Raw genomic sequence first — 22,943 nt, forward strand, 5'->3', positions numbered from 1 at the left:
TAGGAAAAAAAATATGGTGAAGAAGAAACGCTGCTAAGAATACTTAGTGGAATTATTTAACTTCAGAGGAAATAAGCACAGAACAACTGCTACCTCGCTTGCTATTTTGGTTGCATATTTGACATGTAATAAGGATGGTGTAATCTCCAAGCCAGTAAGGTTTCTGCCCTTAATGGACTCTTCAAAGTCCTTCTTATATTCTTTCTAATGAGAGTAAGAAGAAAAAAAGCAAAACAGCAAATATTTATTACATTCTTTTTCATTCAATGAAAAACTACAGGGAGGATGGAGCAGTGGTTCTCTAGTAAATGTCAAAATGACCATCAGCTACAGCCAGTGCTGAGGGTACCTGAAGGAATAAATCCTGTTTCTACCAAAGCCCACGAAACACCTCATTACTTCCAATGGAAATACGACCTGACTGTGCCTTTTTTTTTTTTTCCCCCTACTTATTTGTATATGCAGAGAAAACATCTGATGGATTCACTCAAACACAACGACTAATGGCCTTATACAACTGTTTTTCAGCATGTATAAGTCTTCAGCTGTGACAGAACAAGGTTATACTTCAAACAAACAGAAAATAACTGCTTGAGGAAATAGAATGAGAGGTCAGTGAAGAACACTATGACAGTAGAGACAAACAGGAAATAAATGGGTTTCTCAAAAATAGAGTTCTGAGGTGAAAGGAATAGCCAGGATGCTTCCTGTGGATTATGGTAACCGACAGACATACTATCTCCTGTTGCAAGAGTTTAAGTGAAATGTATTTCATGTTCTCTTTCTTCTAAAGACTTGCTTCAGCTTCATCTACTGACAGCTTCTTGAGGAAAAGGTACGGATAATACACACCTCACTGTGACACAGGAATGCTTCATGAATTTTAAACGTAGTATTTCAAAACCAATATAAAGAAATGTGATATAGCTACAATTTTTCAGTCTATCAGCATGCACAAGATGCAAGTATAATTGCCTAAAACACTGTGAAAGTTTAACTGCAGAAAATAAATTTTAAGGTTTCTTTAGTCTGTCAGTATTGATTTTAACCCTACCTCGCTCTGCATGAGCTGAGACTCCTTTGCAGTAAGGTATGTTGGAGTTTCAAAGTCCAACATAGGTTTTCCTTTTTCCTTCTCATACTTTTCTCTGTATTTCACCTGGGAAGAAAAGAAAAAATTACTCTCCTAAATAATCAAAGAACCAATTCATTGACTAGTATGTGCCTACTTTGATCAACAGACCTCTGGTAACAAATGAATGTCTAATACTGTTTACCTTCCTGAAATCCATATTATTGACCACAAAATGAAAAATCCAAGGTCAGGCTTGCAGCAAAACGTGTGTGGCCTAAAATTCTACTGATTTATCTCCTGTTGCAGAGAATAAGCAGTGTCAGCTCAAATTTCAGGAAATTACTGATCACGAGAAGGAAGACAGGTATCTGTAAAAATCTGACTCGAAGGCACTCAGGGCATCAATTTTCAGGCTGCTGCACAAGGCAATGTTGTGTCTTTGGCTGAGACAGATCCTGATCTCAAACTGGAGCAACAAGTAGTGACTTAAACTAACTACAAACTGATTAACAACCATTTTTCTTATAGTTCTTTGCTGTGTAACCTTTCTGCTCTTCCATGCCATGCAGCAGAACAATAATTATGGCCTTTCTTGTTCTAGCAGCAGCAATTTCTCTCTTGCTTTATGGTCAACAAATATGTGGAATGGAACGTGGAACAGAGAGGATTAGAGACCAAATCAGAGGATTAATTTCTCTGAAATGATTCACCATTTGCTATATTCCAGAGGGAAAAAATGTCAGACACATTTAGCAGCAGTAGGTACAGTTTTGGTTAAAGGAATTTTGGATGCAGAATAAGAATGGCAGAGCTCTCCTTTGTATCACTTGAGGCTACATTGCGTAAAGCAGTTGAAAATATACTGTCAGCAATGACTCCACTTCTTTCAATTTCCAGTTTCTGTGATTACCAAGTCCTTTTTTTAATAAATAAAATCACCCTGATAAATGTATTATACTGTGTAAAAAGATCCAGATACAACAGGTAACTTTGAGATCCACTCTAGAATGAAGGAATCACACAGGTATTTTCTGTGTGTTCTGAACTCGCGAATGTGCAAATATTTCTCATTGACTTGTTTAGTCAGGTGTGCAGTGTTGTTTATAAATCAGATAAGCACAGAGACTGTTATATACTGCAGAATTTGCTAGGATGACTTCAGTGATGGAGACTGGTACTCAGTGAGTGGGGTTAAAGAGAAACACATGACCAACTTACGTGGCTCTGTAGTTCTGATGCCTCCCTTAGATGAACCTGTTCAAGATTATCTGGCACCACATGGTAGTGACCCTTACTCTTCTCATATTGCTTCTTGTACTGGTACTGAAGGGAAGGTGTCAAAAATCATCTCAATAAAAAAAAAATCCCTCAGCAAATTTACTTCTTAGGTCCAATCAAAGCAACACTTCAATGGAACATCAAAGAGAAATTAGAAATACAAAAAGCAAAACAAAAACAAGAAGCTTAACTGCCAGTATCAGATATCATTTCTAAAGATGTGAGTGAACAGTTATCTTTTTTGACCATTTTGACTGCAACAAAGATTTTTTCAAAACCAGGATTAAAAAAAAAAAGAAAAAGAAAAATTAAAAGGAAAACACAATGAATACATGAAAAGACTGTAGCAGGCAATAATGATTTTTGTCTTTTCTCAGTAAAATTATCAAGTATTTTGTTAGGCATAATTCTGTACAATAGGGGGACGTTAAACATAAACAAGAAATAAAAAAAAACAGACAAAATTTTTTTTTAAAATACAGTGAGCAGTTAAGAAAAAGATAAAAAATAAAGAAGAAAATAGTATTTGTTAGTGTGATTCAATCAGTTAAAATGCAATAAAGACTGAATCCACTAAAAATTATTAGAGGATTCAAAATATTAGCAGTGCTACAGTTAATAAAGATTTCACTTCCCAGAGGACAAACGTGGCAAAGTTGCTAGTTACCTAGATGGTCATTAGAAAGTCGAGGAAGAGATCACTACCAGGTGATATCCCATGAACAATTACAGAGGGAGTAATTGTTATAGGAATAGTTAGCAGAGGTCAATTCAGAAGGGAATTGATAGTAATGGAAAAAATGAAATGGATCTGGGAGGAGTGAATGAGCTTACAGCGCTGGCCAGCTGGCTTGTGCTCAGGACATGGTTCATGATGAGCGACTCGGACATGTCCGTGACGGGCTTGTGAAGCTTCTTCAAATCCGCCTTGTACTTCACCTGCAGGTAAGAAAGGACAAGCAGCATCACAAAAGGAGACTGCTAATGAAACCTGTGATGTTGAATGTACTAATGACATAAAAGAGGCCTTTGTGAAAGAAATCTGAAATTTTTAATTTCCCTAGGGGAAAAGCATAAGTAAACATACCTCACTGGCCATGTTGTGAGCATCTTTCATGGTCTTGTAGATTTTAGCCTCCTTTAAATCATACTTTGGTTTTTTACCCTTCTCTTTGGAAAAGTTCTCCTTGTATTTCACCTAAATTATAAAACAACCAGGTATTACAATGGATTTTGAGTACTCAGTTGTTTGGCTGCAGAAGGCCAAGAGACCTTACTTCAGTGCTGAGGGTAAGCAGAAGAATGAAAATGTAGTAACTTGAAGGCTTCCACTGGAATAAAGGCTATTTTAAAGATGGAAACATGGAAAGAAAATCTAGATCTGTATTTACAAAACACCACTTGCAACTTTTCATTCAGTGCACAGATTGCATCTCCTCATTGTAAAAATAACAGACACAGTCAAGACAATTATGTGACAAAATACAGCTAAATTCTGACCCTTGGAGATGCAGAATTTTTCACTTGATGGAAAATGAGCATGGACAAAAGATGCCCTATTTGACAAAGAGACAAAAACTGACACAAGTATAAAGAGTACTTAAAAGAACTTTTTACGTACTTCTTGGAGAAATAAGAGCTTTAAAAACTATCTCAAGCCATACAAGCCCTGAAGATGGCAACATATCAAATATTTTTACATACACTGTTACACACATATTGTGTTCTCTATAAATCAGAGACGAAAAAAGATGTTAATGATTACAAACAGAACAGAGTTACAATTAATTACCAGGAATTAGACTACGCAAGAGGCTTAGTAACACTTCCAAACCACATCAGCATCAGCAAGGTAAACCACCACGATGTAAGCCACAATATTCCAGCAGACTCAGGCTGGAGGCACAGAAATGATAGGAATTAGAGTTTTGCTAATGAGTTAAAAGAGGGCAGCTCCTTCATCCATCATGACTTGTCCCATCCCACTGGTGCAGGTGCAGCTAAAGGCTCATTCCTCTCTATTTCTTGTAAACTTACAAAAGTGACGGTTCCATTAGGAACATTTTGGCTTTACTACTTTTTTAGCTACCAGAGGTACACAAAACTGTTTCAGAAGAGTTACTGAAGAGTGCAAGAAAAACTTAAAGATTAAGTTCTGCTTTATCTAAATGGATCCCATAATTAGTATGCACGTTCATCACCGTTACAGTAAACATCAGTAGAAAAATTCCCAGCGTTTGTCATATCGTCCCCGTAGTTGTATTCTGCTCGGTCAGGAAACAAGTGAGGCACCATTTCTTTCTGTTTATCAATCCACATTTCCTTGGAAATATTTTATACTAAATAAGCTATCAATCCCCATCCCTGGTCTAAAGAACAAGAACCGAACAGCTGTCATCAGTCTTTCTGAAAGAATTTTATCTTGTTCAGGACCAAGATAATACTTTAAAAAGCATGCAGAAAATGTAAGACTGTGGCTGATGAGGAAAAAAGATTAATGGTTCCTCAGAAAAACCCCTAATCTCTCAAAAAATATTTCTATGAAAATTGATATAAAATACTGAAGAACTGATAATTCAGTTGAGGAACAGCTGACTCATGCTAGAGGGTTTTTTACGACAATTACAGAAACGTAAACAGATAATTTTATATTAGTAAAAAAGAAAGATGACTGAATGCAGAATTAAATCCCATTCCCCAATTGCATTTTACACTTGGAATTCATTGCCAGATTCTTGTCTATACAGCACCATATGGTTCCTGCTGGACACCACTGTTGCTCTTTTGCTTTGCAAAATGAGCCAACATTCAGATAAAACACACAGTGAAACAGGCAAATCCACGAGGTATATAGCTGCTGTAAGAAAGCAAAGAATATTAACATTTTTGACATAAAGAAATCAGTATTGGTTTTGACCTCACAAAAATTAAAATCAAGCAGAAGTATACTAGAATCTGTTAAGTTTTGCGAGCTGTGCAACATACGATGAAGATCAGACCATCATGCCAAAGAGTTCACTTTTTTTAAGCCCAGAAGAAAAGCTACTGGAAGATCTATGCAAAATGAAAAGCAAGCATGCCAGACAGGCAGATGAAATCCCACTCAAAAAACCCAAAGTGGATAAAGAAACTGGATATAATGCTTTACAAAGAAGAAGTTTATGAGAAGAAATGTCTATGAGAAAAAAGAAGTTAAAGATTATGCCAATGTTCTTTGCTCCCTGACTGCCTCTACAATAGTTAATTTCTCCTCAGGATTAAAATAATCTAATCAAAGTATGTTTATAAGACTAATAAGACAACTGGTTGGCATTGGTGCAGGAGCATGGAAAAGGAGGATCTCATCACGGAACGGCAAGAAACATATTTTCTTCTTTTTCTTGTAGTTCAGTTGTTCAGTTTAAGAAACCTTGGTTCTACTGAAAAGATTCTTGTTTTTCCCGACAAACACAGCGGCTGACATCCAAACATGCGACAGTTACGTGCAACACTCACGGCTAGACACGGAAAAACCATAATCCCCCTTTTTTTTTCATTTGGAAATACATGTGCAAATACGAAATGGCACAGATCTGTCTGCTGCCACTTCAAAAATTGCTAAGCAGCCATCATTTTCCTATTTTCCAAAGCTTTTGAGATGGCAAGAAATATAAGAAACTAGGTGCCCTCAAACCACTATAGAGTACACATCTCGGGCTGATACAGTAATACACTGTGCTTCCATTATGCCATTCCAGCACAGTGTAAACAGAATAGTTTAAATGCAGTTTAAACAGAAGTTGGAAGTTCGAATAGTTAAAATGAAGTTCTAGTGTGAATGTTACTCATATGGTACGACAGTTCACTGAAAATTACCATTTTTAGGGTTTGTTGTACAACACATTTCCATTTTTTGCACAGTTTCGGGAAAACCAGCTCAAGCTTATATGCCTGGTTTTAGGTTTTTGGGGTGAAAAAGGTGAGTTTTCACATTGCTTGAGTGCATTGGAAACTTCCGTTAAAGACACCGGAAGCTCAAAACCATTACGAAGGCCATAATAACATTTCAAGTTTCATGTGGTATTTCCCCACCCACAGAATTCCCATGCACTGTCTTTCCAGAGGAAAAAAAGGAGGTCATCTTTAACTGAGCAGTCCCACGAGTTTTGCTACATTCAACACCTTTGACACAAAAAGATCCAGCGCAACTGGTGCATCATAAACCTTTAACAGCTTGGAATTGTAAGATAATGTGCAAGCAAGAGATAGATGCAGAAAAACGGCATTCCCAGATGTGTCACTTCAAATTCTCTTACATGACTACTCAGCATATTAGCTTTCTTAAAGGTTCTCATCCATGGTGTATCATAGGATGCAGCTCCATGCCCTCTCATGTGTCGTTTGAGGTATTCTGCCTATAACGCGTAGCAAGAAAGCAAGATCAGAAATGCAAACAATTACAGGAACAAAGCATGAAGTGGTGAGAAAGAACCAAGTTGAACTGAGGTCCTGGTGGAAAAAATTATCACAGAAAATAGGATGTGCTTCAGATTAATCGGAGAACATGACCACTGTATGAAAGTAAGCAAGCTTCTGTTGATGTAGCGTATTAACTTCAAACTAGAAGATTCTTTTGAAGGCACAAAGTAGAAAGTAAGTGGTGGAAAGAACCTGAATGTCCATCTCATAAAGGATGGACAAGAGTCAGGTAAAAGGCTGCTTCTCTTAAAGCCTATACCCAGAAAAAGATTAAAAAAAAAAAAAAAAAAGAGAACATGGTTAACACTTCAGCCTTAGTATTTAGAAGATTTTGTCATGGCATCATCATTTTAAGGAGATTCTATACCTCCCTTACTGACATTTAGTAAGTCAGTAGAAAAGTTGTTAAAAATCTCTAATGTAAGAGAATTACATTTGTATGTAAGTGCCTATTTTAATTTATTTTTTTCAAAATATACCACACAAGTGAATAAGCAACATATTCGTGCCCATTGCACCAAGACAGGTACTAGAGTTTCTAGGATTTTTCAAAAAATTATTTCTAATTCTAACAATCCTTAAATTTTAGGCAAGCCTTTTTTGAAAACTATCAGCTTGCTTGTAGAGGTAATAATTGTCCTCAGTTTTAATCTTTAGGACATACAGGTTTGCCCAACCAAGCAACTGGGAACAAACAGCGTCTTGTCAGAAGGCCAGTTTCATTTTGTGCATACCAATGGTTTTCAGCATTTCACAGAATAAATATATAAATTTGTAAGTGATGAAGTTATTCAGGTACTTGTATACTTCTATGTTTTAAGTTTCCATATTCCATGAAAATTGGAAACTGGACATTGTAGAAGTAGAAATTATATTTTTAAGAACACAGAAACAGAAAAAGATTTTAGAGATGACAGAAGAATTAAAAGACAGTGAGTATTAGAAAAGAACACAAATAAAATTCAGAGGAACTAAACCTTTCACTTCTATGAATTCTCTCTCTACCCTGCAAAGAGGGCTCACTTCTGTTCCCACTGAAACCAGCACCTGGGCACAACTGCCTACCAGCCTAGTCTGTGGGACAGTGACTGACTAGTCTTTTGTGTGTTGCACGGCTATAAACGACTATAAGAAAGTGATGAATCACATCTGACATCACTATAAGCAGAATCAGACTCTCAATTCAATATTTATTTAACAAAGAAATACCCTGCATTGGGGTTTAATTTAAATTTAACATGTTCCCTTTAAAATATTCCCTTAACCCCTAATCTAGAAATAATTTCAGTTATAATCTTATAATTTCTCTGTAAATTAATATCATGTCTGATTTCCCTCACTGCTTTAAAGTTTCACGAACGTTTTATCATTACCTGGCTAGTTAGCTTGGACACCTCCTTGGCCAGTTCAATATCTGGGCGTCCCAGCATGGTTACGCCAATGCCCGCTTCTCCACGCTTTTTGTATTCAATCTAACAAAAAAAAAAAAAAAAAAAGAGGAAAAGTATAATTCCTCTTTAATTATTTTACTGCTTGTTTTTAATAGTAAAATTACTGCTAAAGAATTATACAGAAGATTTAAAAAGCCACTTACATCACTAATTAACTTGGCAGCCTGAGTTGCTTTCTTAATATCCGGCCGATCGGCTATAGGCGTGTAGTGGAGCTTGGACTTGGCATCTTTCTTGTACTCAATCTAATCCGTGATGACAGACAGAGGAAAGAAAATTACTGAGGTTTCTGAATAAGGAATACACCTCAGGACACAGCAATGTTGCTGGGAAAGTGCACGGGATTTTTTTTTTTTTAATAGTAGCACAAGGAATAGATTTGGGAATCTGGTTTCGCAAGTTGTCTGGAAAGGAAGAAATAAGCATGTGCAATTCCGGCTGTATTTGGAGGAATGAAAAAATTGTCTAGATGTGATTTGCACTAGGTTACTTTAACTCCTACCACGTGATTATGCAGAAATATGATTTTCAAATAAATCCTTATTTCAGTGCAATTTCACATTTGTAAATATTTGCACCTTTATCTTTCAGAATTACACCTGAACATGGAAGCTGGGAGGAAATGCAGAAGTATGGGAACTTGCACTTTTGCCAGTTGACTTTGGTTGAATTTGCTTACACAAGCTATTTAATTCTTGAAAAGACACAACAAACTTACTGTACTCTGTTTTTTAGCAACTTCCATGGCATGTTTCACTTCAGGAGGCTCCAGCATGATGGAATAATTAGACTTGCCTTTCTCCTTCACAAACTTCTTTTTATAGTTTGTCTGTTAAGAGCAAAAAGGGCCATGTGTCATTTCTTAATTTCACATGGAGGTAAACGCTACTGAAACTTGGAAATAAGCTCACTGAAGCTGTTAAGAAGGATAAAATGCAGTCTCTTTGTTAACAAAGTCTCACTGTGATAGGACTTAATCTTTTCTGACTCCTTGGGCATTTTATGATGGGACTCTAAATTGTGTGTATACTAAAATGTGCAACAGTCTAATCGATTATAGGCAGCAGGTAGGAATCTCAGCAGAAATTGTCACCACACTAGTTACTTACCTCGCTGACATTCTTGGTCACCTCTTTCACATGAGCAGTGTCTCGTGTCTCTGGCAGGGTTGTGTAAGACCCATGTGGGAGCTGCTTCTTGCTATGTTCTTTGTATTTGTTCTGAAAGCACACAACAAAAATAGGTACAAAACAGCCGTGCAAGCCCCGCTCCTCCTCCACACACATTCAAAAGATGTACTTAAAATGAACCAATAATCGGCAGATGTTTTACCTCAGATACAAGAGAGCTGACATTTTTAGCCAGGAGGATCTGAGGTGTATCTGGAACAACATGGTACGTTCCTCGAGCTTTGTTGTGCTTCTCTTTGTATTTTATCTAGCAGGAAGAAAATATATCGTTTTACGCAATGTGTATCTTGCCTTGTGGCAATTTAAAAATAAATTACCATAGTTGTGACTGTTTGTTAGTTTGCAGACAATATCATATTTTGATGTTTTTCAAAATAAATTCATTCCAGTCTATATATTCCTGTAGGTCTCACTCGGAATTTTATGAATATATTGTTGGCAATTATTAAAGATACTTTGTGTTACGTGAGAGTTGTAGCTGCAGGGTTGGTTTTTTGTGTGTGTTGTTTTCTCCACATAATATTTCCATTTCAATAAAGGGAATGCAGAGACATGCCAAAGGTCTGGGTGTTCAGGCAATGTTGGCTTTGAATATTTATTTAATCCATGAACTAGGCCAGCGACATTTACAAGACCAAATTTATTTATTTATTTATTCAGATTTTGCCAAATCGTTAATGAAACAAACAAGCCAAATCAAAACAATGAAGTGAGACTTGTCAAAGCTTCATTCTTATTCCAATCGTATTTCCAATAAAGTAGTTTATGTAGCAAGTAAAGTTTTAGTAGAATAAAAAAAGCAAGGGTTCAAGTACTTACGTCACTTGCCAAGATGGCATTATTTAAAGCCAATACTGTGTTTTTATCATCTGTGACAGAGAGTTTGCATCCCTTTAGGAATTCCCGGTCCAGCTTGTATTCATACTGCAGGAAGAAAAAATAAAAGGAAAGAGTCTCAAATCTTCTACAATTTATTATTTTTTCCTGAACACGAGAGGTGTGGGGAAAGGGAGTATTCAGTTTGTTCTGATTTTCTTACGTCGCTCTGTTGCAGAGACGACTTGGCTGCTTGAACAAAGTCAGGCCTATCAGCAATCCAGTGCCAATGAGCCTTTGCTGCTTCGTACTTCTTCTTATAATCCAGCTGTTTGTAGTGAAACAAGAAAAAAGAAGTTAATTGGAAGTTGTGTACTTTACACACGACATTCATACAGATGCAAATTCTCCTTCGGTCTGCACTGATTAAAGAGGGAAGAGGTAGGAAAGTGCATCTCCATTAGACTAGGGCTTTCCTTTGAATCATGTACGATCCAGTGGGAGTCTATGTACTTTAGTTTTTCCACTGCTGGGTGGAGAAAGGACTATGAACAACTGAAAAGATGCCATGACTTTGAAGAAGAAAGTGCTTTCAGTTCCTTGCCTAAGAAGTGGATGTTGGGCACCAATAACAGAAAACACAGGAGAGATTCCCTTGAAGCACTTACTTCGTCTATAAGAACATCATCACAGAGAATTTCTGGGACAGTTATGTCTCTGTCAGGAAAACAGAGGGAGACTAGAAGAACAGAAGATGTGTGACATAAAGGAACCTCAAATGACCTCAAGGGCAATTTGCAAGAGTGAGCACCTTGGTACAAAATCAATTAACATAGATTTTATTCAAGCAGCATACGAATTAGAAGTAACGTCCAAGCTCAAATAATTTCAATGGAACAGAAAATAATTTCTGATGGTCTTTCTTGCAAGTCCTAGACACTATTCATAATAAAATTAAACTATTAATAAAAGTGAACTCACATTGCTGTTCAGCTTGTAAGCATGCCTTGGGGTCTTAATATGAACTGAATCTGCTACGACATTGCAGTGAGATTTATTCCTCTCGTACACTTCCTTGTATTTCAGCTAGAGAAAGACAAACATAGAGGATGTTTAAAAAGATATCATCGTCGACAAGAAAAGCATCAAAATATGAGGAATATAACATTAAAAATGGCTCCTGTCAAGATAAAATCTTAACAGAAGAAAAAGAAATTGTATTTGTGTAACTTGGTATGAATCATCTGCCTGAAAGGAGGGTCCCCTTTGGCAGAGAAACTGTAGCAGGTATAACTCATCATGAGGCACAGGCTAAGTAAGAGTTAACAAAATCTGTGCATGAACAGTAACTCTGCCTGTTTCTAGTTTTTTTACACCTAATAGAAATGTTTTAAAGAAACTAATCTCAAATTCAGCACTCAGTTTGGAACCAATAAAATGTACTTCAATTCACAGATGGCTTTTGAACATCTTTGCCTCTTAATGACCCCCCTTTAGCGTCTGGATAATATTGTCATTTTTTCCTCCTTGACTTATTCATTACATGTATAAAAATATATTTCTATATATATAATCATTACCCCATAAACAAAACACATACTTATTTTAGATCAGCATATTTACCTTAGATATTCACAAGATCCATAGAAGAAATTCATAAACACAGTGATGTATTAAATTAAATAAGAATAATTAAGATTATTCGAGGCTCCACGAAATAGAGGAAGAAAACTCAGAAGCAAACTCCCCAAATCCATGCATTAATTAGCTACCAGTTCCAGCTCACAGCTTTTACCACTAGTGAGGGCTGCTCTACCCCAGTAAAGATGTTCCGAGAAGCTATTTTTTAGTGACAGCGTTACACAGGAGTTCCAAATATCGCACAGAAAAGTTTACTTACATCACTTATCCTGTCCTTCACCTTGCGCACGTGCAGTAACATTGGGGTATCGTGGATTGTAGTATAGCCTTTAGGCTTCGCTTTGTTATATTCCAGCTTGTAAATAATCTGAAGATATAAATCACAGATCATATTAGTTCTTGACATTATTAGTGTCAATTGGAAAAAATCAAGATGAGAAATATTGTATAATCATAGAATCATAGAACGGTTTGGGTTGGAAGGGACCTCAAAGATCATCCAGTTCCAACCCCCCTGCCATGGGCAGGGACACCTTCCACTACTCAAGGCTGCTCAAAGACTCCAAATAAGTAGTCCAAATAATGGACTACTGAAAATGTCATATTCTTAATAACCACACCCCAAAGGTCAGAACTCAGGGCAGGATGTATGCTCGAAAGGCGCTGGTTACACTTACATCACTGATCTGCTTGTTGACTTTCGTAGTCCTTAAGTGTTCTGGAGTATCCACAACTGTGGTATACTTGTCTTTCTTCTTTTCATATTCTTTTTTGTATTCAACCTGGTGATTGGGAAAGAGCCTATGAACCACACAAACCAAGACAAAACTTTTGCAGAAGATACGTTTATATTCACACAAAAAATTGCAAAATCCTTCCACCAAAGCCAATGAAAGTTGAACATGCACAAGGAGCTCAGCTTTGCAAACCCTTTACTTGCCTGAGGCTGCCTATCTATTTCTGTGATTAATTTTATATTTATTTCACTGACTTTAAAAGCTTCACTTCTATCTTAAATCTCCAAGATTGAGCTAAAAAAAGCGATCTCGGTGGATCAGTTACTTTTAAAATTCATAACCGGACACTATTTCATTTTAAAACATTCACCAGAATGAAGAGAAATGTAAAACATCTTACATAGTAGAAAAACATCCACTAAATATATCATAATGCCATACTATTTTAAAGGTTTTGATAGCAAAATTTGTATCTTGATAATTTCTTTCATAAAGATCATCTTGTCCTACTCAGGACTCTAAATTTCACAGAATTCAGTGAGAACAGACTGTACACCAAGAAAGATAATTCATTGTAGATGGCCTGAGGGCAGGTGGAAAAGTTCAGAACACATTTTTAAAAAAGAACTCTCATGCTCTGTTTTGCATCAGAAAACAAAACCATGCTTTCGAAACAGGACTAGGATGACAAAATATAAAAAATTGTATACAAACAACAGATCAAAACATGAAGTCAACTCAGATGAACATGCAGGTCAGGCAGAGTGCAATTTTTTTTTTTTTTTTTTTTTCAAACATACTCAAACTCACCTGCAAGGAGTTTTCATGAGATAATAGAAATCCATGGATAAATTGAACAAAAATGCCTAGTAACGACCTTCGGTACCTTATTACTGAAGAGTTTTATTAACTGTGCTAATAGTAATAAAGAAGAACATCTCCCTCCTTCCCCTGTAATTGTTTTCTATCGTTGTATTTCCAGATTATAATTTATATGTTATATGCCAATCAGGAATCATTTTTGCTGTTGAAAAGAATAAGGTTACTGCTGGCCACTGTGACTTCACAGCAGATATAAATACGCGTCAGTTATGAGCCACATTTTCATCCCACCTGTACAACCAAAATATATACACAGGAATCCAGATTAAATGAAGGTAGAATATGGAAAATTAAACATTAGAGTCATTACAAGCTTTCTTTTATACCATCAGAAATATAACTATGTTAGGTTCTTTGTTCTGTATGAACAAATAGATGAATCACATTCATTTTCTACCTTCTGATTCTTATTAGAACTGGCAAGAGGAATTTTTTTTTTTAAATAAACTGTATTATGTGACTGCATAAGGACTGCTTTGCTAGCCTTGCTTAAAAGAAGTATGTAGAGAAAAAAATTGATGAAAACATGATTTATGACAGGCTGGTGCACCTGTACCATGTCTAAGGGCACTTAGAAGGGAGACATGAGACTGTTCTGTATCCAGGCACAATCTGACACGGCTCTCAGGCAGAGTGGTACGTAAATGTTGTAACCTACTGGCCAAATCAACTCATCATGTTCATGTTGAATTAAGGGACTTGTGTTATGAGGGGTGACCAGTCCAAGAAATGGTGGCAGAATGAGAATTTGGTTAGGAAAATATCAGGAACGGCTAACATACAATATCTTAAACATACGGAAAATTGCTCTTTATGTAAGTATGTGAAATATTACATAGAAGTAGATATAACAATTATTTATAATGAAAGGAGAAAACGAAGGCAAGATCAGCCTGAGCTGAGTGAAGTCCAAGTGATAGTAAATATTGTTTCAGCTATTCTGTTTTCGAAAATATTTCATCATAGCCAGCATTAAGCACATTGGCAGAACTCTGGAGTCTGATATCCACAGAAATGTAGAGAACTTCCAAGCATTAAATATTAGAAGTCTAAGCAGCTAATTTGTATACATAATGTCTCCTACAGCAGCAGTTCTTCATATTACCTGGCTCCATAAGTATGTGTTGTAGAGTGCTGTCAGCATATCTGGCCTCAGAATTTCATTACATCCATGTTGCAGCAGCATCTTGGCAAAGGACTTATATTTTTTCTGTTCATGCAAATGGCAACGAAGCACAAAAGAGACTTGTGAACACCATAAACAACACCACAGCTCTAGATCCCAGACACTTTGAGAGTGGAGAGATTTAGGCAAGGTACTGTATGTATTCATTAGATGTGCATACAACTTACATCTATATCATTAAGAACGTCAGAAGTATGTATCAAAAGATTTGTATACTATCCCATTAATGAAATTGCAAAAATATTTTGGGGGAGATAAGAGTAAATTATAGATTAAGGTGAGGGCACTCAAAATATGTCACTGTTGTTTTATCTAGAAATATTAAGAAGATAATGTTTGTAAAAGTCATTAAAAGAGAGGTAATAAAAAATAAATGCGTGCTACAACATGCATTTTTTAAAACCTCTCCAATGACTTCAAGGGGCTTTAGATTTCTGATGTCAATTGATGCACAATATATGAAAGTACATACAGCAGAGATTAGCTCACTCAAAAAGTAATAACTCTTTTTGAGTGTCTCATCAACTGAACTAAAACATCACGACATCACAGGTGAAACCTGTGATACTGCCAGCTGGAGACATTCCACACAGACAGCGTAACTGGGAGTGAATCAGGCACTTTCTGGCAGCACGGGCTAGTGCTCCAACAGTACCTGACTGCTCAGTGTGGTCCCCCACTTGGCCAGGAGGTTCCTGGGATCATCCACAATAACGCTGTACCTATCTTTGAGCTTCTCATAGGCAGCTTTATATAATTTCTGCTCAGAATAGCATAATACAGTGTAACAAATTAAAAGAGAGGGAAGACACAATGAGATCACAGTTCTAACCATTGAAACCTCTTTACATGGACTATATAAAGGCTGGGATTGAAGTTCATATCCAAAAGAGAAAAATACATTTGAAAAAAAACACAGAGAAAATATTTCCAAATAGTATATGCATTTCTAAATTTCCACTGGAAGACCTAATCTGCATTATAAAGATGCCTGTATTCTATTCCTGCCACTCTTCAAGAAGCCATTTTTTGACTTACTTTCTTCATGAAAACGAACTGCAGAAGCAACTCTGTATGGAACTAGATTCTTGATTTGAGTACAAAGAGGACACAATGAGATGCAGGGGTAAAACACAATGTTATATTATCATCAGACATTTTTAAGTAAAAACTATAATCCTGCATCACAAAAAACATAACTTATATAACAGAAGGCATTTAGGCAAGTTCATTTCAATGCATGGAGCCCCTGTTGCTAAAATTTTACTCATTTATATTTATCATATGAAATTTTTTCTTATTTGTTCTACTGAACAATAAGAAAACTGAATACTAAAAATCTTCCATAACATATTCTGGTTCACTGCTTATGAAATTGAGTATGAGATGATAGCAATGGTATTGGAATGGTATGTGTTGAGAAACAGTTTTTCTTACCTGGAACAGATAATACCGCAATACATTTACTGACAGGTAAACAATTTAATATAATGTCTGGTGAAAAGAGATGTGAGAATCGAAATGTACACTGCTTTCGTGAAAAGCATCAGAGTCTGGTTTGGTATGCCAACTCTAAGCTGATGAGAATTCACCTTGAACATGCTTTTCAATGGGCTTTGTCCTGTGGATGTACAGCACCACTCCTAGAAACTCCTTTGATGATTTTAATCTTAAACCTGGAGACATTCGTTAACCCCTTTGCTAATGTGTTTATTATTTCCTTAGCACTACAGGAGAAAAGTAAGAACATGTAAGTAGCAGACTGGGAGAACTGAAGGCAAAATACCTGAAAGGAAACAGAGCTATGGTAACGTGGACATAACACTATCTTCATAGCACTGATGAAGTTTTTTTCCAGTGTTTCAGGAAAGAAACTGTGATTCTCTCTCTCCCTTTTTCACATGACAACCAACAATCAGTGGGACTACGCAAGCAGCATTATTTAAGCTAGCATTTAATTACCAGTCAGTAAAGAAGTTTCTTTGCAAGGACAAAGTAATGGAACAGGGGTCAGGATTTCACATTTTAGGTACTGTAAACCTGCCCTGTCCTAATACTCAGACAACAGGAACAACGTTGTCTTTCATTATCTCAGTCTGATCTTAAGACTTCTTTAAGCCTGAATATATTTTGATTTATTAACAATTTCGTAAGTAAAATCAACCTTCAACTCTGTATTAAGATACACACACTTACTACTTCAGTATGAGATTCTGCAGAAATCTTTAGCACTTACCCCATCCATCAACTGAGTTGCATGTTTAAAATGCTTGTTAATTGGAGAGTCGGCTACGTACTTAAATTGAGATTTAGTCTTCTCAAATATCTCCTTGTACTTACACTGGAGGAAAAAAACACACACAAAAAATTCCAATGTTAACGCAAAGAAGGGTAAGGTGATGAAAACATAAGATTTTAGGAACAATCTGCAGCAAAACCATGGTAGAATAATATTGCGTATGTGCATTTAACATACCTGCAAACAACAAAAAAATAGTTGTAAATGCAGCAGTTTGCAGGATGGAGCTATCACCTCAAGAAAGCAATAGAAATTTTGACTCTTCGTAATTGGAAAGCTAGACTTTGAACCTCTAGAAAAATTTCTAAGGAGCTGATAGCTTTGCAAGAAACAGATAAGTAAAAGATCATTTTGCCTCTGTTTTCTTCTGCAGTAAGAACTGGATTTTGAGAGGCTATATATTAAGTTCTACCATGAGTTATTCATATCAGTGCCTAGGTCAGAATTGGATTCTCCTGCGGAAAATTTATCTACAATATAGCAAACATCAAAAAACATTTAGCAACAATTCGGTCTGTTTTACTTACCCCACTGTAGAGCACCTTATTCTTTTCTGCCAGAGCAAAACTTGGAGTATCCCATGCATAACAGCCAATGCCTCTGAGCCATGATAAGTCTTCCTTGTATTTAACCTTTAGGAAAGAAGTAAAAGGATTCAGTTTTATGCAGCACCAAGTGGTAGCTGACCAATGCTGAAGTGGCACCTCAACATAAGGAGTGGCAAACAGAGCTACATCTGTTATTATTCCATTATAAAATAAGTTACAGCTACTCATACTTTTCTCATGGGCTCAGATTATTCACATACCTAATTTATCATTGGCTATTGCAGTTCTTGTGTGAATTAAAAAACACCTATTCTTGTATAATTCAGGGGTTATTCTGTATGTACAGATATGTACAACTAAAGGTTGTTATAGGGTTAACAAACAAATCGCAGCAAGTGCACCTGAAATGAGCACTGTTCTGTTCATTTCAAAAGGAGCTGGGCTGCAGTTTTAGCTATCTGTTTTGCTCCATCACTTCACAGATCTGCCAGGTGAAAGCGTAAATCACTTTAAAAATTTCAGCTGCCTTCCTTTTCTCAGGAAGTTAGATTTGGTTTTCATTTTGGAAACCTACTTACAACTTAACCTCTCACATCCAGGAACTATTTGAACTCACATCACTAACAGCATCCGTGACTGCGCGATGATGGAAATGCTCCGGACGGTCTGGGATCGATCTCCAGATTCCTAACTGGCTCATATAATTTTCCTTATATTTCACCTACAAAGAAAATTGAAGAATGAAGTAAAATAATCTGAGAAGGGAAAAGTCCAGACCATGCACATTCAAGACATTCCTTTTTCTGTAACATTAGAATTAAAACAATGGAAATGAGATTTACTTGCATTCACCTTTGTAACACCAAAGGCAAACAAGTGTATAATCTTCCAGAGAAGGACAGAAGTTAATATTAGTAGTGCTGATTATATTTATTTCTAATTATTTGATGCATCTAAACAGAGCCGTAGTATAAATGGCATATATTCCAGTACTTAAAGGGGGTCTAAAGGAAAGCTGGAGAGGGACTTTGGACAAGGGTGTGTAGTGACAGGACAAGGGTCAATGGCTTTAAATTGAAAGAGGGCAGATTTAGATTGGATATAAGGAAGAAATTCTTCCCTCTGAGGGTGGTGAGGTACTGGAACAGGTTGCCCGGAGAAGTTGTAGCTGCCCCATCCCTGGAAGTGTTCAAGGCCAGGTTGGATGGGGCTTTGGGCAACCTGGTGTAGTGGAGGGTGTCCCTGCCCATGGCAGGGGGGGTGGAACTGGATGGTCTTTGAGGTCCCTTCCAACCCAAACCATTCTGTGATTCTATGATTCCATGATTCTATCCTAGGTTATTCAGTAACAAACACTGGTTAGGAATGCCAATGTGTACATACACTGCTAATATCATCGGTGACCTTTCGGTGATAGACAATATCCAAAGCATCTTTCACTGTGTGGTATTTGCCCTTCGTATTCTCAAAGGTTTCTTTGTAGCGTAACTGGGAAGAAAATGAAAAAAAAGAAAAATAATAAAATAAAAAAGAAAAATAATAAAAGAATATAGTGAATTTATCTGTCAGGGATCGCTTCAGTTAAATTTCCTGCCTCTTAGGAATGACAGCCAGGGATATGTTGCTGTCCAACGTCCTAATGTAAGCCCTGAGGAATTTTAAGAAGCTGCATTTGCCTAAAACCAATCACAATTTGACTGAGGCTTATGGTGAAAATTAGAGAGAAAAGGAGTTGGTACATCTAAAGCAACATTTCAGCTTATTCACTTTCAGACTGAAGACAGAGGTAAAAACATCTATGTATCACAGGACTACTCCCTAGAACAGCAAAAGTGCAGCTTCTGACATAAAAAAAACCTACTTATCCCTTCTTCCATGTCCTAATCTAGAAGAAAGCAGGAAGATCATTCCAGTCTTAGGAGAGAGACTTTCTCAGAGGAGAAATTCAGATGTGCAAAAGAACTGGGATGCTCCCTTGCAGTATTTATAAATGGTTCTGAAGACAGCAGTAAGACTAATCATTAGAGCAAAACACCAGCCAGCACATCCTGTTTCAGGATACAACGTGCAATCTGAAACAGAGCAACGATCTCCCAAATGAGCAGAGTACTCTTAGCCATTGCCTTAAGTCACAAATCAGTATTCCACACTTGGAGGAAAAATCTATTTCACCTTAATAACCTTATGTGCAGCAGCTCAGATGATTTTTCTCTCTAATCTACTTCTAAATTAAAAAATTAGCACATTCTCAGTGATACCCAATTTTACTTCTCACATAAAACTGAGATGAAATATCCTATCCTGGCTCCAGCACCAACCATTTCCCTCCAGTCTGCACTATTTGGAGATTTCATGGGTAAGCAAATTACTTTAAATCTAATTTTTCTTTGTTGTAAGACCACACTTCAGTGCAACGGAAGATGAAAATGAATTACAATAAATGAAAAAACAGCATTACAGTGACACCAAGTAAAAACTTAATAATCTCCCTAATAACAAATGGAAATAGACATGCAAATGGGGTGACCTAGTGTATGACCCACACTGAGATATTCTATGCTCTGCGTGTTTGTTCCCCATTGATCCTTTTCCTCTTCTTTTTGCAAAGAAACCAATAAAAAGTAGCAGTGAAAGTGTTCATGGACTACATACATCACTGGCATTCAGGTATGCTCTCTTGGCTCTGATCAAGATCGGTGTGTCAGGGACAGGTGTGTATTTGTCCTTCATCTTCTCATACTGGGTTTTATATTTTTTCTAAGAGAGAAAGCAAAAGGGAAAATTTACATCTTTAGTCCTAAAGGCATTTGCCAATCTGGTATTATGTAAATGCCCAAGGCTGCTACACCGAGTGCATAAAGTCATTCTTGCAAAGTGCTTCTGTCAAAACTTTGAGAAACAAGCTCAGCTGTTCAGCTCTTTCTAGTCTTCCTTTTCTTGCAGCCAACGTACTTCAGATTCTGCAAACGAGCACTTAGAAAGAGGTATCTTATAAAATACTAAAGCATATTAAAAAAAAATGTACTCTTTTACAACAACTTATAAAGGAAATGTGGAACTTAAGCATAAGAGACAGAAAAGTAAATTAAGAGTAAACAGATTTGAGTCTTGAAACGGTCATTAAAATTAGAAATGAAACTTCTAAACAGTTCAGCATAGTAGTACCAAGCAAAAAAACTAAAATATCTTACCTCACTGACCATGTCCTTCACGTGCCTAGCATGTGTAAAGGCTGGAGTCTGACCACCAGCATGATGATGGGGTCTTTCTTTTGTGGCAAGTTCCACATACAAGTACTGCAGCAAGAAGAAAAGAATCAAAAAATATACATTGCAAGGAAGTTTTACTTTATCTATCTGAAAAATGACTAATTCCACAATGTGTACATAATCACACAATTTACCCCAGGAAAAAATAACGTGCCCTTTCCTCTTCCGTACTATCTCAGTACTCCTGATAACCTGTAACTGCCAGTAACATGCTCACAAACCAAGAAATCAAATGCACGTGACATTAATGATCTTTCTGTCCTACATCCAGACCTGGCTTTAAGATAAAAGCATCCATAAGGTCTGGTTTTCTCTGGTGCATATCTTCATTCTGTTCTGCAAATTGAAAAATTCCGCAAAATTTGCAGCTAGTAACTCAGATAATGAACTACTATATGAATAAAGAAATGATGATGAGTAAAGGTAGATGGATGAAAATATTTATCCCTCTGATGAAGTCGGAGTTTCAGGGAATCTGAACAGAACTGTACCAGGGTTCAACGCTCTATTTCAGATGGACGAAGCCAAACATGTCCATTAGAGATAGGGTCAACATGAAAACTCATAGCCACTTAAAAATGAGCAACAGTTATTTAGCCTGGAAAGATTTTGCTGTACTTTAAGTGCACATTAAGAGAGATCCTCTGATCGTTTTTTTTTTTCTCAGTAAAAATTTTTCACCTGGCTCTGTATTTTTTGTCCTTGCTTGGCTCTTAAGAAGTCAGGTGTGTCAAGGACGGAAGTGTATTTTGTCTTCAGCTCCTTGCCTGCAGCTCTGTAAACCAGCTGGAAAAGGACAAGTCCATGAATTATTCCTTCTGAACAATCACAGCTTTGCAATTATAACATCCCACGTATTTCAGAAAAAGCAGTGACAAGGCCTAAGCTTAGCTACAGCTAATAAAGATGTGCAAAAATAATAAAAAACTTACTTCACTCAAATGGGTTTTTAGTTCCTGAACCGTTCTGTATCCAGGAGTATCCAACACCACATTGTATTTAGCCCACATCTTCTTTGCAGTATCAGTGTATACATAATTAGACTGAAAAAGAAAAGCAGTATCACTTAGGAAGCTTTGAATTTAATTTTAATTTTACAGTGTAATCTAACAGTACTTTGAAACAACTAACTAGCTGCATGGCAAGAAACTCAGTCTTAAGTCTGTTCATTTTCACGTACTGAACTTGCTGGAAGTACATAGCCTGCATGTAAACACATCAATCGTTGTTACACATGGTTCTCAGAAGAAAAACCTTACCCAAAGCTTACGCAGATGACGAGCACGGACCATATCAGGAGTATCATACAGGAAGCAACCCAAGCCCTTCAGCCACTTCAGATCCTCTTTGTACTTATTCTGTGAGGAAATTCGAAAAAGAAAAATCAAAATGTAACTTTTGGGATAATTTCATTAAGCAGTTCCTAAACACAGTCACCAAGCATTTCTCTATCACAGAATAGAAAGCAAATGATAGATAGAAGACAAATTCCACATTCAGTAGAAAAGTATTATGCCTGTTGTATTCAAACAGCAAGTATCTTAACAGAAGTTGCTTACATCACTTGTGATGTCCTCAACATAGCGGCAGTGCAACACCTGAGGAGTGTATGGCAAGGAAATCAAGTGTCCCTGCATCTTAAAGAAATCTGACTTGTAGATCAGCTGAAAGACAAAGAGAAAGTAGCACCTCACATGTCTGGTCATGCTGAATATTCTAAATCTCTTCTATTTTTTATCTTAGAAAGACACATACATCACTGACAGCTTCCTGTGTTGCTCTGACTTGACGGATTTCTGGTGTGTCTGGAGTGGTATGAATCTTGTCCTTGTACTTGTGGTATGTTGCCCGATACAACCTCTGCATCAAAGGAGACAGCATTCTACATGTTAAAAACGTCAAATGGCAAGCAGTTTGGCAGGGTCTAAGTACTTCTCTTTTATGGGTCATTTTCTTGTTAGGTATTGCATCACTACCAGAGAAAAGGGAGAAATCATACTACTTTCTAACTAGGCAAGGATTTTCCACAATTGTTTTTGATAGCAGCATCTCTAATACATGGACAATCTGAGATTCTAATCCTACAAAGAGGTAAATACATACGTTTAATTTT

The 22,943-nt window shown here is 36.7% G+C and overlaps 1 protein-coding gene across 1 annotated transcript in view; it reads right to left on the minus strand.

Moving 5' to 3' along the window:
- Window positions 1-22,943, minus strand: part of NEB (nebulin) — a 125,373-nt gene that overhangs the window by 21,403 nt on the left and 81,027 nt on the right. Inside the window, 28 exon segments of the mRNA XM_086615581.1 lie at window positions 94-204; window positions 1,055-1,159; window positions 2,294-2,398; window positions 3,188-3,292; window positions 3,441-3,551; window positions 6,649-6,747; window positions 8,185-8,283; window positions 8,406-8,507; window positions 8,981-9,091; window positions 9,372-9,482; window positions 9,595-9,699; window positions 10,272-10,376; window positions 10,492-10,596; window positions 11,250-11,354; window positions 12,169-12,276; window positions 12,587-12,691; window positions 14,634-14,738; window positions 16,951-17,055; window positions 17,541-17,645; window positions 18,178-18,282; window positions 18,945-19,049; window positions 20,214-20,318; window positions 20,753-20,857; window positions 21,512-21,616; window positions 21,763-21,873; window positions 22,090-22,188; window positions 22,390-22,494; window positions 22,586-22,690. Coding sequence (XP_086471707.1) covers window positions 94-204; window positions 1,055-1,159; window positions 2,294-2,398; window positions 3,188-3,292; window positions 3,441-3,551; window positions 6,649-6,747; window positions 8,185-8,283; window positions 8,406-8,507; window positions 8,981-9,091; window positions 9,372-9,482; window positions 9,595-9,699; window positions 10,272-10,376; window positions 10,492-10,596; window positions 11,250-11,354; window positions 12,169-12,276; window positions 12,587-12,691; window positions 14,634-14,738; window positions 16,951-17,055; window positions 17,541-17,645; window positions 18,178-18,282; window positions 18,945-19,049; window positions 20,214-20,318; window positions 20,753-20,857; window positions 21,512-21,616; window positions 21,763-21,873; window positions 22,090-22,188; window positions 22,390-22,494; window positions 22,586-22,690 — 2,952 coding nt within the window.

Source organism: Tauraco erythrolophus, chromosome 8 (genome assembly GCF_009769465.1).
Source record: "Tauraco erythrolophus isolate bTauEry1 chromosome 8, bTauEry1.pri, whole genome shotgun sequence".
NCBI classification, from domain to species: domain Eukaryota; kingdom Metazoa; phylum Chordata; class Aves; order Musophagiformes; family Musophagidae; genus Tauraco; species Tauraco erythrolophus.